A 14,510-nucleotide genomic window follows, 5' to 3' on the forward strand; every position below is an offset into this window, starting at 1 on the left:
AGTTTTGTTTCCAGATCAAAACTGCTTTAAATTTAAGTTCCTTCACTGCGTGGGTTGTGGCGCCCCCTGCTGGGTAAAGGTGGAACAGTTTTCCATGTCAGAGGAGAGTCTCTCCACCTCGAAATGAAAACTTTAGGAAACTAAAGTTTCCACCACAGATTTCTGTCCTGTGGTCAGAAACCCAAATATCTCAGACTTATTTCTAAAACAAAATAAATCACAGTCTGTGTTTCCACTGATGTCAAAGCAGAAAGTGAATTTAAAACACATGAAAAGAGTTTATGGATCCAATTTTAAGCAGAAAGTAATTTAATGTCTGGATGATGATTTACTGTTTGGAACTTAAGTTTGTCTGTTTGTTGCTGAAAGTGATTTTTTTCTGAACAACATTTCAAATAGGAAGGAATAAACCACAATGCAAGGTGGTGAGGAAAACTTCCTGCTTTGACAGGATCTTTAAAGATTACAGATTAATATCAACCTTCAAACTGTACATGTCTAATCTTTAACTTTGAAGGAATCAGTAAATGATGAGTAGTCTCGTGGTTCTTGCTTGTAAATATGAAGGATGGTGTTGAAGTAACTGAGGGACAAAAAAGGCAGAAAAGGAAGAGAAGCAACATGTAGTAAGTCCGACTGTTCTTGAATAAAAAGTATTCAGTAAGAAACGACTGCAGCACTGAGAGCAGATAAATCTACTGTCTTCATTACAGGTTCAGTTCTGATCTGAGAAAAATGAAACCTGTTAATCAGTGAGTTTTATAGCAGCTCAAAGGTTGAATTCCAGATTTTGGAATAAAAAACCTCAATCAGAACTGAACTAAAGCAGGAATCAGTTTGTGATTGTTGGTTCCTGCAGAGAGACGATCAGATTCACCTTCAGACCAAACTAGCAGCTTCCTCTCAGTGAGTCCAGCTGCAGGACAGAAAAGTGGAAACCTCCAACTCTGCTGCTTCAAGCTGCTCACACTGGAGGTGAGTTGGACCAAGAACACTCAGAGTCACTTTAAGGGAAGTTAGTAGAGGAGGGAGGGAGCCGTGACTGACTGGACCTTCTGTGTTTTCAGCTTCACTCAGAGACAAAATGGCTTCCAGATCAGAGGAGGATCTCTGCTGTCCGATCTGTCAGGACGTCTTTATAGATCCGGTTGTTCTGTCATGTAGCCACAGCTTCTGTAAGGAATGTCTGAAGAACTGGTGGAGAGAGAAACCAGCAAGAGAGTGTCCAGTTTGCAAAACAAGAGTGGTCACCGAAGATGGACCCAGTAACCTCGTTCTGAACAACCTGTGTGAGACTTTCTTAGTGCCGAGAGACCAGAGAGATTCAGAGAGTCTCTGCAGTCTGCACTCTGAGAAACTCAAACTCTTCTGTCTGGACCACCTGGAACCAATTTGCGCCATCTGCAGAGATTCAAAAAAACACATCAACCACAGATTCAGACCCATCGATGAAGCTGCTCAGGATCACAGAGAGAATCTGGAAACATTTCTGGAGCCTTTAAAGAAGAAACTGGAGCTGAAGAAGGAAGTTAAAGAGGAGTTTGATCAGACAGCAGAACACATGAAGGTCCAGGCCCGACACACAGAGAGGCAGATTGTTGAGCAGTTTAAGAAGCTTCATCAGTTTCTAGCAGAGGAAGAGGAGGCCAGGCTGGCTGCACTGAGGGAGGAAGAGGAGCAGAAGAGAGGGATGATGAAGGAGAAGATGGAGGCTCTGAGCAGAGAGATAGCAGCTCTTTCAGACACAGTCAGAGCCACAGAGGAGGAGCTGAGAGCTGAAGACGTCTCATTCCTGCACAACTACAAGGCTGCAGTGGAAAGAGTCCAGCGCTGCCCCCTGCTGGAGGATCCACAGCTGCCCTCAGGAGCTCTGATAGACCAGGCCAAACATCTGGGCAACCTGGCCTTCAACATCTGGAGCAACATGAAGAACATGGTGACCTACACTCCTCTGGTTCTGGACCCAAACACGGCTCATCCAAGAATAATCCTGTCTGAAGATCTGAACAGTGTGAGTTTAGGAGAGACACAGAAGTTTCCTGATAATCCAGAGAGGTTTAATCATGGCTGTTCTGTTCTGAGCTCTGAAGGTTTCAACTCAGGGAACCACAGCTGGGATGTTGATGTTGGAGACAGTGAATTCTGGATGCTTGGTGTGATAGAAGAGTCTGTTCAGAGGAAGGGAAAGATAGAGTCTGGATGGTTAGATATTGGAGTCTATGAAGGTAAATACTCAGCAGGGTCTCCACCTGCTCCTCTCATATTCCTCCCATTCCAGAAGAAACTCCAGAGGATCAGAGTGAATCTGGACTGGGACGGAGGAAAACTGTCGTTCTCTGATCTGGACACTAACACACACATACACACCTTCACACACACCTTCACTGACAAGATGTTTCCATACATTAACACCATGGATAAAGTAAAAATCCTGCCAATGAAGATCTCATTGATCAAACAGTGACTGATGTTCTGAGCATGAAGAACACAAAGTCAAAATGAAACCTTACTGATCAGATTTAAACTCTTTGCCACAGGAAGTTCTCAATCCCTGCGGCTATAAAACTGAACTTTTTCTCTTTTTCCACATAGGACACTGATAATTAAGTCTCCTGTGGTCTTAGGGCGATTGCTCAAGGGGAGTGCGGCAAATGTCACGGTTGGCAAGCGGGGGGTTTTCCCATAAGACGGTCACTTTTCAAAGCCACACAGAAAAAACCTGGTAAAAGCGCACACAGGGTCAGTGTGACCCGCCAGACTGCGCATAGAGTAAAAACCTGATGGGCCTAAATGCCCCCATCTCTTAAAACAGCAGGAAGGATAATTATATATAAAGCTTTTTATTATAGTGTTCTATTTATTTGCATTAATAAATTAAATAACTAATTAATTATCTCATCTCGTCTGACTATTGATTTGATCAATTTATTGTGAGTCTCTTGTGGGTAAATGTCTATTTGTTGTTAATCTCTGGAAATCACTTTGTTAAATGCAGTATGCTATTCTTAAAACTGTATTATGAATGTTATGTTTTCATCTTTGTGTGAATCTACATGATTTGACTGCCTGTCACCTGAATGTCTGAACTGTGAGGTAATAAATTTACTCTGTTCTAAACGCCAGAGTGGAATATATTGTAAACGGTAAATAAAGATTGGCTGATTCTGTGTCAGTGTCGTCTGCTTTAATTCAGCCAGTTTTCCGAATGGTTTTCCAATGAAGACGTTTCTGATGAAGCAAAGATTCATCTGCATCAACAATCCAGGGCACACTGAGAGCAACACTCTTTGTTGTGGAAGTGGTAACTGAGTGAAGTTTGAGGAAGAAGAAAAGTTGTTCAGGTGTTGTGACAGGCCTACATATATCTGATCATCAGAACCCGCAGGTGTTTGGAAAAGAAAACGTCAGACTCGACTTTATGCAACTTTCCAGACAATCCTCTGTTTTTTGTCCTTTTAAACCTGCATAATAGATTTCTGCCTAAGCCAGTCGGCTCAAACTGCATTCCTCGGGAACCAGAATCCTGCAACTTTTAGATGTGCCCCTCGTCCTACGCAATTGGATTGAACGGCTAAACTGCCTCACCAGCATGCAGTGAACCCCTACAGAGCTCTGCAGACATGTTACAGCAGGACACCGGCCCTCGAGGACTGGAGTTTGAAACTGCTGGTCTTTAGTCACTATTTGTGTTACACGTCTCAGCTGGGTTGAAACAATTGTAACAAATGATGTTTATTGATGTCTCCACTTCTCCTTTCTTCTGAGTGGAAAGTCTGTAAACATGATTAGCTTCAGTGAATGAAGGAACGCCCGCCGTCTTCTTCCCCAAACTGTCTGAACTGGGGCTCCTCGCTTTAGGCCTCCTGGTGAAACGCCGTCTGCATTTTGGTTCTTTTTTTTCTTTATGATTTGACTAGGTATTTCAGTCAATTTCAGTAAAAAAACAAACAAAAAGACACATATATAATACACTGCAATACTAATAATGGATGTGCATAATAAAAAAATTTAATTTATGCTCTTAAATTGTTTTTATGAATGAATGCAACCGTTACACCAGAATTTTTCACTGCGACACTAAATCTTTTCTAAACTACTGTATAAAAAGTTCTGTATGAATAAAGATTGATTGATTCTGGCTCCATTTGTTCGTCCAGAGTGAGGCGGCTAATTACAGCCAAAGACAATAACTGGCTGCTTTATAGTCCAGACTGCCGTGAGAGTTCTGCAAAGATGAGCTGGATGTATAAATGTATAAAGATCGGTGCGTAAAGTGAACAGTAAACAAGATCAGAACAAGCGGAAGAAAACAAGTCAGAGTTTGAAAACTTTATTAACCATCTTTTTTTAGAACCACTGATGTTTAAGTCTCTGAGTTTTGCATCCTGTTCAGGTCTGAGAGCATCGAGGGAACAAGCAGGTTATTTAAACAAAGAGGAAACACACAGATATTCAAAAATACTTTATAAATACAGAGCGGCATTCAGTAGAAATATAAACAGAGTGTGTGTTTGCATACAGAAGCTGGTCTCAGATCCGACAGGACGACCGACACACCTGCATGTGTCTGAATCCTATTCCACGATTGTCTCTGCTGCTTTACTGAACCTCCACACACACTTCATTATTTAAGAAAACCTGGAGCAAGAGAGAGAAGCTACAGCGACTGAGGTGAAGTTTAAAGTCTGATCTGAGGAGAAGCAGGAAGTGTTTCATGGTTTCAGAGAGGAGAGGCGTTCATCTCACAGCCCTGTGTCGTTATACGTGGGACTGACCACCTTCAGGATGCTCTGAGCATTCTCCTCCACCAGAGGGCGCCACTTCACCTCTCCTGTGAGCAGCAGATCCTCTCCGTCCAGAGAGTCGATAAACTGCATCTGTGAAGAGCAGGAGGAACATTTACCCTCAGAGCAACAACAACATGCAATGAAAACACATTTTAAATGATTTACATAATTCCCATGAAATCCAGAGACTCAGCACAAAGAACACTAATGGTTTTACATCACATAAATACACACTTGAATGAGGAGGCCATTTTTACCTGTGAAACTATTTGGAAATGGAAGCCAAGATAAAATGATGCAGCATGAAGTCGAAACCCAACATGGGCAACTCCAACCTTACCGTCATCTCACTCACTGAACCTCACTTCCCTCCATGTGGAGGCAAGTCCAGTTGGTTCTTCAGGTTAGTCATTTCTTTGCAGTTTCACTAAACAGACCTCTTTGAAATGCTCTTTGTCTGACGTTCCTCAGAGATGAGAAAAACAGACACGTCTTTAAATGGTTCCACTGCAGTCAGAGTCATCGCCATCAGCAGACTCTCTGCGTCTTTTCTGCATTTTTGTACCCATTTCAGAGGCAGTACAAGCCAGATATTGCGCCTTGGAGTAATTTACATCACTGCGTGAGCGAGGGTCAGACCTTGCAAACTCCTCAAACCACTGCAGCAGACGGGGGGACATGGTGTCTGCAGTACTGCCATGTCCCCCTGAATGACTTTTGGAGCAGAGTGACTGTGATTTTGCAGCCGTTTAAGCAGCAGATTTATCTGAAGAACCGGTATGAAATGGAGAAGCAAAAAGCAATGCAGCTCTGCTAGGCGTTTTGTTGGAGTTACAGTTTTGTACCGGCCCGACTGAAACACCGGAGTGAAACACCGGAGTGAAACACCAGAGTGAAACACCAGAGTGAAACACCAGAGTGAAACACCGGAGTGAAACACCGGAGTGAAACACCGGAGTGAAACACCAGAGTGAAACACCAGAGTGAAACACCAGAGTGAAACACCAGAGTGAAACACCGGAGTGAAACACCAGAGCTACATAGCATTAGCTTGGCGTAACTGTTTGGGTTTTCTTTTCAATGAAGTTCATTTGTGAATATTGGTTTACATCTTTTGACTTCATTACACAAATCAACAGGTTGCTCATGTTTAAAACATAAAACTAATGAGCTAAGTTGAGTTGCTTTTATCATGTTTGGGCAAGAAATTTATACAGGACAACATTATGAGTTTAGTTGAGTCCAACAAAAACCACAACCTTGAGGTTCTCCATTGCTCTGCGTCGTTGCTAACAACATCAGAGTGTGAACGACCACGCCCACAAAACTGGGAAACAGACTCTAATGGAGACGCTCTAAACTGGGGTAGAACCAGACCAGTTCTACCCCAGTTTAGCAGCTGGAGTTAGATCTGACAATGGAGAGGAGGTTTTAACTTGGTAATTGTAGGCCAACGACAGTCATGGTTGTCCACCAAAGTAAAGCAGTGACTCTACGGGGAATGATGCAGAGAAGATGAGGCGTTTTTTAGGACCTCTGTTGCTAATCAACCTTCCATGAGCTTTGGTCAAAGGTCATCAAGGCCTTTCACAATGTGAAGACCCATTGCCTGGAGCAGCTGATGGAAACCAGGTGGTTTGAGGAACTTTGGTTTTTGTATCTGTAGAACCAAACCCAGGCATGGGAGAGATGATGAGACACCAGCAGCGTTTGGTTTGGTGTAACAGCTACTCCAGTTCATTCCCAACAGCAGAACCTGCCATGAATCCTCAGACCAGCACGGCCACCAACGACCGCCATCACTGGGAACTTGGGACAAGATTTTCAATTCTTAAGAGAAACATGAGGGAGAAACACTTTTTAACATTTTGTAAAACTAATGTTCTGTTGAACCACAGTGGATTTTTATCTGTGTACTTTTGCTTATATTTGGTAGCTGATTTCAGACTGTTTTTATCTATTTTATATTTTTCTTCATCTACTAAATGTGTGGTGTGATTTTGTACAAATTTATAAATTAATATCTTTTTTATTCTGTTGACTTGTTTCACAATCAAAGTAAAATAAAATCTGTTTTGAAGTTACACATTTGTTTGGCCAAATTCAGTAAAATGTGGAACATCGTCTCTGATATTGTTATCCAAAAACATATTGTGATATAATTTTTGGCAGGAAGTGCGACTGAGTAACCAACACACCTGTTTGCGAACGTACTCCACCATGAGCTCCAGCTGCTGGGGGTCGTCACACTGACAGTTGAACAGGTTCCTCCACAGAGCTGCGGCCAGGACGCAGTCATCAGACAGGATTCCCTGCAGAAACACACTTCACCTCAAACCAGGACCAATGTCTGGACGCTCTCCAGGCGTTAAAACCCAGAGATCTGGGATTGATTTCATGTTTTCTAAAAAAAAAAGCTCCTGCTTTGTTCTGACCTCATCGTATCCAAATATGGCAGCGTAGAAGGTTTCAGTCATGGCTTTCATGGCCTCCTTCCTGTGGATGGCGTCGATCTGCAGCACACACAGAACCACAGTTCAGTTCTGCACAGACAAACACCGAGCTGGGTCCATTAGAACCTGGACTGGTTCTGAGACCATCAGGTCTGTGGTCGATAAGAAGGATGAGCGATGGACCTAGAATTTTATCACAATATTTTGTTGTACAATTGTGATATTGCTAAAGATTTTTATTTTAAAAAACTGTTGATTATTTTTAGGTAACTGTATGCCACAAAAACATATTCATGAAAAACTAATTTGAAACGGAAAAGCTGTGATTTATAAGTTGCACACAGTGGCTGCATTTAATCATATTTTCAAACTTACTCATATCTGTTGATTTTCTTGTGGGACAAACAATGGAGAAAATAACAAAAGTAAAACTTCTGGTCATCCTGCAAGTTTTGTTTTTTATTTACTGTCAATAACTAAAATTTATCACAACAACACTGAATTTAAAATCCTATAAGGAATTTTTCACAATAAATGATCACAATATATGATAAATGCCGACCTGTAGCAGTTAACTGAGGTTATTTTTGACCTGATGATGTCGCTGTTAAAACAATGTTGAAACAGCAACATCCGATTTTTCTGTAAATTAGAGTCCAAATGTCTGAAGAAACATTTCAAGTTCAGGAGTTTTTTTATGCATGCAGAAATAAAAACTGAGGTTTAGGTTTAAAAAAAAATCTGAAAACTGATTTAAAGAAGGGCAGAAACTAAAGATGGATTGAGTTTGGACATGTGGAGGCCAGGAGAAGAATCAGACTTTTTGTGATTTCTGAATTGAACTGAAGGTTTTTCAGTGTGATAATCAAAACCCGGTTTGGAGCCGACCAGGCATCAGGTGTTTCCACACCTGCTGGTGCGCTGGACTCGACCGAGGACCAAAATTCCAGCATTTTTTACATTTCCAGCTGCTGCGGTTTTCTTTCTCAATGCACCGAGTCAAATGAATTCAAAAACCTGTTCCCCTCCTGGCCTGTGGGGGCGCTGCACCAAAATCCACTGAAGGAAACGACACAACAACGTCTGAAGACACTGAGCGCAACTTCCTTCTTCACCAAATGGAAACAGAAAAATATATATTTGAGTTGCATTAGCTCACTGTGCCGTTGTTGGGGGATCGACGCAGATAAAAACTTTTCTAACTGAAATTAATTCCCACAGATTGTAGTTAACTAAAATGTTTTCTCCCAAGGCGTCTCTTCCAACCCAGTAACTCCCCAGGAAAGCGGCGCTGATGTCTGCCTGAAGCGGACAGATTTCTGGCGCGTGACGGACGCAGGTCAGCACCATGTCTGTGTGAGCAGCGTGGAGCCGCCGGTTAGAACAGCTTTTCACGCTTGTTGAGGCTTTCAGAGCGGCAGTTGTTTTTCCTAAAGTGACCCTGAAATATCCTGCAGACCCACATTAACATTCTTTGTTGTGACTCCTGAACAGAGTTGACTTTTTCAGAGTGAAACCTGTAATTTCTGCTGTGCAGTAATCGGCCTTGCAGGAGCCTCTCTGTGAGCCAGAGTCCGGCGCTCCATGCCAACCAGCGACGTTTCCTGGAGCTGCTCCACTGACGGAGAATAGAGGAGCGACTCTGTGGCCGCGGTGACCGCAGCCAGCCGCGCTCCCCTGGGACCTGGCTGCACTTCCTGCCTGTTGGTTAAGTTATGCTGATGTACAACCTGCGTCGCTCTGCAGGATGCAGCGGCATGGCTTGCAGCCGAGGGACTAAAATAACGGACATTTATTTCAGAAAACAACTCTTGTTTGGATCTTTGATTCTTCACGAATGCTTAAAGTCGCAGAGCTGATAAATAAAAAAACGGTCAAACATCAGTGAGTTCCTTTAAAACCGTCTTCCAACCTTGGTTATTATAGGTAACTAAAACAAAGTAACGGAAACTCAAACTGAGAAAACATTTAAACAAAAAAAAAAAAAAAACGCAAAATGGCGACAGCAAAAGTTGGAAGAAAACTCTTGAGTCAGTTGGTTGTTCAACAATAACTGAATAGAAATTTTAAAAAATGTAATTTTCTGTTGAGCATTCATTACCCAATCGATGTAAACAACCACAGTCCCTCTGACTGGCACCAAACCCAACTCACCCCCATGATCTTGCTCCTCTGCTCCACGTCTTCCCACATGGAGTGGACGATGTAACGGCACATGAACTTCCCCTCTCTGCCCTCCTGACGCATCCGCACCAAACACATCCTGCCAGACAGCAAACAGGGAGCATGGACAGGATCTTTGTTTTCTAATTAAATTGGTCCAATCAGGAGGATTTAGTTGCTTTAATACGAACCTTCAGTCAGGAGTTGGGATTTAAACCACCAGCACTGAACCTTTATCCTTCCCTCATTCGTCCCTCTGTCTACGTTTTGTAGCTCAGTTGAACTGTGTTCAATTCAGATCATCTAAACTACAATTTACCATGAAAACATTTCCATCTTCTATTACAGATATTCTGACTGGTTCTGTTAGAGGGCGGGAAAAGTCCAAACTGCATCCATTACAACAAAATCTGTAAATCTAATCACATCCAAAATCCATCTAAGCTGATGTTCAGCTTTAAAAGAAAATGGTGGGAAACTTCTGCTAACAGCAGAGCTAACTTTTAGCTTAGCAATTCAGCTAACTTTGAAAACGCTTAGCGCACTTAGACTTCCCCAAGTTAATTTTCCTGGATAGATTCTTAACTTTACTGGTTGTTCAGTTCTGGTTTAGTTGAATAAAGTTCATTATTGAACTGTGTTGAAGTTTTGGTTTTAGATCTTTTTATTCATGCTCTTATTTTGAAATGGGTGAAGACTGCTTACGCAGCAGATCCATTTCCTCTCCTCACATCCTCCACCCGCGATGCAACACAGCAAATGACTATTTGAACGAATCAATAACATGAACAGGACGGCAGGTAACAGCAAAGCGTTTGACTCACCAGACATGCAGCTGAGCGATCAGGAACCAGGAGTTCAGAGTGTCCGGCAGAAAGCATTCTGGACCAAACAGAACCACGTTTTACTACATCAACAAGCCTGAAAACAGCGGGATCCTTCTGCTGCATTGTGGGAAATGTAGGACTCAGACTTACTGTCAAAGAACTCGTCGTAGTTTATTCTCTCCACGCAACACGTGTACATGCGCAGCGCGGCGATCTTGATTTTCTGTCAAGGCAAAAAAGTCCAAAACTTTAAAGAGACGCTAAAACTTGAAGTTTTAATTTGCTGAAATTTTTTTTTATTCCTATCAAGTTAGAAAGTATATTTTAACTTACCAGTACTTTTAGAATCAATATTCAAGAACTGACTTAAATCTCGATATAACTGGATATTAAGATCTGTATCTGTCCCAATATGGAAAACATTCTAGATCCGTCACAATGTGCTGCGGCCATACAGGCACATCTATTCACTCTAATTCTATGTTTTGTGCCCTGAACTTTGCCATACTTTATTATTTATTTTACATTATATTTAGAATTCCTAATTGCACTTTCTGAACCGTTTGGAAGAAAGTTTGTTACAGTTTATTTTTTACATGTTTCACCAACGTACTGATTGTTTTAGTCAGTTTCAGTTTCTTTCCTTTTATTTTCCATTTGCTGTTTTACTCCTAACTGCACTGACTGAAAAAATGAACGTTGTTTATATATGTTTGACCAAACTTGTGAAGTTACTGGTGCATTTCAGACAGTTGTACTTGTGCAAAGTTATCAAGTAAATTTGATAACTCTGTCTGTCTTTAAAGAAACAAAAAATGTTTTACGTAAATTCAGCTTTTTTTCAGTATTAGATCAGTTTTAACCATTAATAAACCTCAGATATCAGACATGAAAAGAGTAGATCGGTGCATTTACTTAAAACCGGCTCCTGTATCTTGCTGAAAAGTTAGCTTTGTATTTTTATGAGTTCTAAGACATTTGCACTAGAAACTAGACAAAAAGTATTGGTAAGAATTTGTGTTTTGAAGTGATTTCAAACATTTTAGTTTCTGTAGTTTCGGTTTAAATCAGGAAACGGTTTTGGTCCAACATCACGTCTCACCCTGAAGGACACGGATCAGGACATATAAACACGTTTTCTCTGGGTTAAAACCTCCAACATTTTCCGTCTTTCTGCTCTTCATCCAAACCTAAACAACCTGAACTCCATCCAAACCCTCCAACTCACCCATTTGTTGTATTTGAGCGGCGCGGTGAAGCCCATGGCCTCGATGAATTTGGTAAAGGCGCCGACTTCCTCCTGGGAGTGCTGAGGCGTCTCCTTCACGCTGCGGAGCTGCAAACCCACATCGATTACTTCTGATCAAAGTGTCTGACACCAAAAAACTTCAAGGAAAACATTTCATTTCATCATAAATAATCCACCAAAACAGAGAAAAACCTCAGGAAATATTAATTTGTTTTTGGCTTGGAAAGAAGCTGATGGAATTTTAAAAATGTATGTTCATGAATGATGCAATTTTTAAATATTAAATGGTTGATCATTTCATCAGTTACTCAGTACCTGAGTAGGCTTTTTACCAAATACTTTTTTACTCTTAAGTAATTTCTTACTTTTTATTTGTACTTGAGTAAAAATAAGTTGAAGTAATTCTGCTCTTAAGTACTTTTCCCGCCTCTGCTGGTCAAGATGTCAGAAGAAAAACTAACATCCAGGAAAGATTTGTGTTTCTATAGCAAAGACTGATCAATGTTTTGATTCACAAACTCAGCAGAAATACAAAGTAAATGTGATCAATTAAAAAATAAGATGCATTGAGTTAATTTCTTAAGAATTAATATCAAATTAACATTTTGTTCTTCTTTTCTGATCTAAATAAAATTATGTTTTTTAAGGCTTCTGCAAGTTTAATGATTAGAAAAAAAATCTCTTGATGACAATCGCCAAAATATTTTATTTTCTCTTTATCTTGATCGCCATTAGCTGCGTTAGCATCAGAGGAAGCTGAGATAAACTGTTCTGTGGCTCAGAGTAAAGCTGCAGGACGTTCAAACACATCCGCTACCCAACCTGCACGCTGCAGGGATGCCTGGTTTCAGCATGAGCGGGGTTGTTGGTCAGATTCCTGATGCTTCATTACCTGAGTGCTGATGTGCAGAGCCCGAATCTGCGTCAAACAGCTGGATCTGCTCAGCTGGCCGGCGACCGAAGCTCTCAGACACCAATCCTGCTCCAGCAGCTGGAAGGAAAAAAAAATATATTTATCATTTCTCTCTAAAATTCAGATAGGTGTGCAACATAAAAGTTAATGTGCTGCATTTGTTCAGTGATGAACTTCAGTGCTGCTGCTCAATATCTGAGGAAAATTCAGCTATTATGGTTCTGCAGAACGACAAGAAGGCAAAAAAAAGTTTCAAAAAATATTTTTTATCCGTCCAATTCAGTGTTTTTAATGATGCCCATTTAATTCAGGAGTTTATTATTGGTCATCACATCTTTGAGAATAAATGTTAATGAGAAAAGGAAAATATTCAGAGTTTAATTTATCATAGAAATGTTTATGTTTTCCTAAAACCAACTGAAGGTCACGGTGTTCTGGCTTAGATGTTCACTGATCAGCACCAGGTTTGGATCTCTCAAATATTGCAGCATTTTCCTGAACAATAAACTCATAATTAGTTAAAAATACCCAATTCATCCAACACAATGGTGAGAATTTAAAAAAAAAAAAAACTTTAACTGAAAACTTCGTGGCGACATCAATAAAACCTAAAGATTCACACAATTTTTGTCATAAATATTTAATTGAGTTTTAACCAAAAGCTTCTGGAAGCCATTTGTTCCTAAAACTCAGTTGGATCAGAAAAACAGTTTAAGTCATGAAGCTGCTTAAAAACCAGATTAATACCAAATAATCACACATTTCTCAGTATGTTGATCATTAAAACTCTGAGTTCATTTTGGACTTTTCAGTGTGAACTCAGTGTAAAAGTTAGGTTTCATTATAACTTGTGAAACTCAAGTGAATTTACAGCATGAGAAAATACTGATCATTTTAAAATGTACATAAAAACAATTATTTACCAATATAAAACTTAAGAAATTATTTCATGGATTCACATGTAAGTATGGAGGGTAATAATGATCTTTAACAATTATAGTTTGTTTTTCTATAAAGAAAAAATAAGCAATTTATGAATGCTTTAAATTAATAAAAATATCTTATTGTAATTTTAGGAGTTTTCAATGAGCCCATTTACACAGAGAGCAAGTTTGCATCAGTTTTCTGATAAAATGCTATTTTTATTCTTGTGGAAATGATATATGTTATAATATATCTTTATATTCTGATTTATATGTGGAAATTAAAATAAAAAGAATCCAAAACCCCCACAAACATAACAATAAAAAGTTTTACAAATTCAAACATTTAAATGTAAACATTTCTGCTATTTATTACCTTATTATTTTCATTTTCAGACTCTAGAGGAGAAATTATTTCCAGAAGAAACATTTCTGCCTCATGTTTACCTTCAACAACAAGAAAAACAACTGAATATTTAAATCTATCAGCAGGTGAGTCAGAATAAATGATCCCATCAGGTATTTAATCCTGTAATCCTGACACATCTGTTCCTCTCCGCTGTTTCATCTCATCAGAACCAACCGAACCCCTCAGTTTCTGCCTCTCTGGATTTAAATGATCCGGATTTTTTAGCTGGTTCCGGAGTTAGCAACAAGCTAACTTTTAGCTCCTACCTTCGCGCAGGCGCCTCTGGACGCCGCCGCTCTCATGGCGCACCTGGCGGCGACCTGCAGCGGCCGCCGGTACATGACTGCAGCAGGAACCGGTGTGAGGGCCGAGGAGGACCGGGCTGCTTCTCTGTGGCTACCTGCGAGCACACCTTCTGGTTGGGTAATACCTGCCCCAGCAATGTCAACGGAATCTGTCCGGCAGCGAATACTGTCCGACTGGAACGCCGTGGAACGAACGAAAGGTCCGCTTGGTTTAATAACAGCAGAGAGTGTGATGTAATTTGTATTTTATTTGTGCTAATAAATTTATAATCCGCTTTCAGTGAGGATTAAACGTTCTGTGTAATTTTATACATCTGGTGAACTATTTAGGCAGCACAGCTGCTGCTGAGAAAGTTAATATGGAAAACTCAAAGTGCCACAATTACTTTTTATGAATAATTCCAGATTTATGGCGCTGCACCTTGAGCACCTGGAGACACTATTGCAACAAGAAGGTCTTGGGTTCTGGGTCTTTTGGCGT

The 14,510-nt window shown here is 40.5% G+C and overlaps 2 protein-coding genes across 2 annotated transcripts; one reads left to right on the forward strand and one right to left on the reverse strand.

The window, feature by feature from the left end:
- The first annotated feature begins 806 nt into the window (after positions 1-806).
- On the forward strand, positions 807-2,816 carry LOC111605825 (nuclear factor 7, ovary-like). Its single transcript, XM_023324689.1, has 2 exons — positions 807-975; positions 1,068-2,816. The coding sequence occupies exon 2, from the start codon at positions 1,085-1,087 to the stop codon at positions 2,462-2,464; it is 1,380 nt and encodes a 459-aa protein (XP_023180457.1). The 5' UTR covers positions 807-975; positions 1,068-1,084; the 3' UTR covers positions 2,465-2,816.
- A 1,498-nt stretch (positions 2,817-4,314) lies between these two features.
- On the reverse strand, positions 4,315-14,197 carry LOC102236494 (ubiquinol-cytochrome-c reductase complex assembly factor 1). Its single transcript, XM_005802509.3, has 9 exons — positions 13,991-14,197; positions 12,372-12,470; positions 11,459-11,566; positions 10,381-10,453; positions 10,228-10,285; positions 9,395-9,503; positions 7,223-7,300; positions 6,986-7,099; positions 4,315-4,877 (listed from the first exon to the last, which is right to left on the reverse strand). The coding sequence occupies exons 1-9, from the start codon at positions 14,063-14,065 to the stop codon at positions 4,743-4,745; spliced, it is 849 nt and encodes a 282-aa protein (XP_005802566.1). The 5' UTR covers positions 14,066-14,197; the 3' UTR covers positions 4,315-4,742.
- Between the last annotated feature and the right edge of the window lie 313 nt (positions 14,198-14,510).

Source organism: Xiphophorus maculatus, chromosome 20 (genome assembly GCF_002775205.1).
Source record: "Xiphophorus maculatus strain JP 163 A chromosome 20, X_maculatus-5.0-male, whole genome shotgun sequence".
Lineage (NCBI taxonomy): Eukaryota > Metazoa > Chordata > Actinopteri > Cyprinodontiformes > Poeciliidae > Xiphophorus > Xiphophorus maculatus.

What these genes read in the sequence shown, in the direction of transcription:
- LOC102236494 (XM_005802509.3), bottom strand. Translation starts at nt 14,065, where the DNA reads ATGTACCGGCGGCCGCTGCAGGTCGCCGCCAGGTGCGCCATGAGAGCG. An exon ending in CTCTGCACATCAGCACTCAG is followed by an intron (nt 11,567 to 12,371) that starts GTAATGAAGCAT and finishes GTGGGTTTGCAG; the next exon opens with CTCCGCAGCGTGAAGGAGAC. An exon ending in AGAGGAGCAAGATCATGGGG is followed by an intron (nt 7,301 to 9,394) that starts GTGAGTTGGGTT and finishes TGTGTGCTGCAG; the next exon opens with ATCGACGCCATCCACAGGAA.
- LOC111605825 (XM_023324689.1), top strand. Translation starts at nt 1,085, where the DNA reads ATGGCTTCCAGATCAGAGGAGGATCTCTGCTGTCCGATCTGTCAGGAC.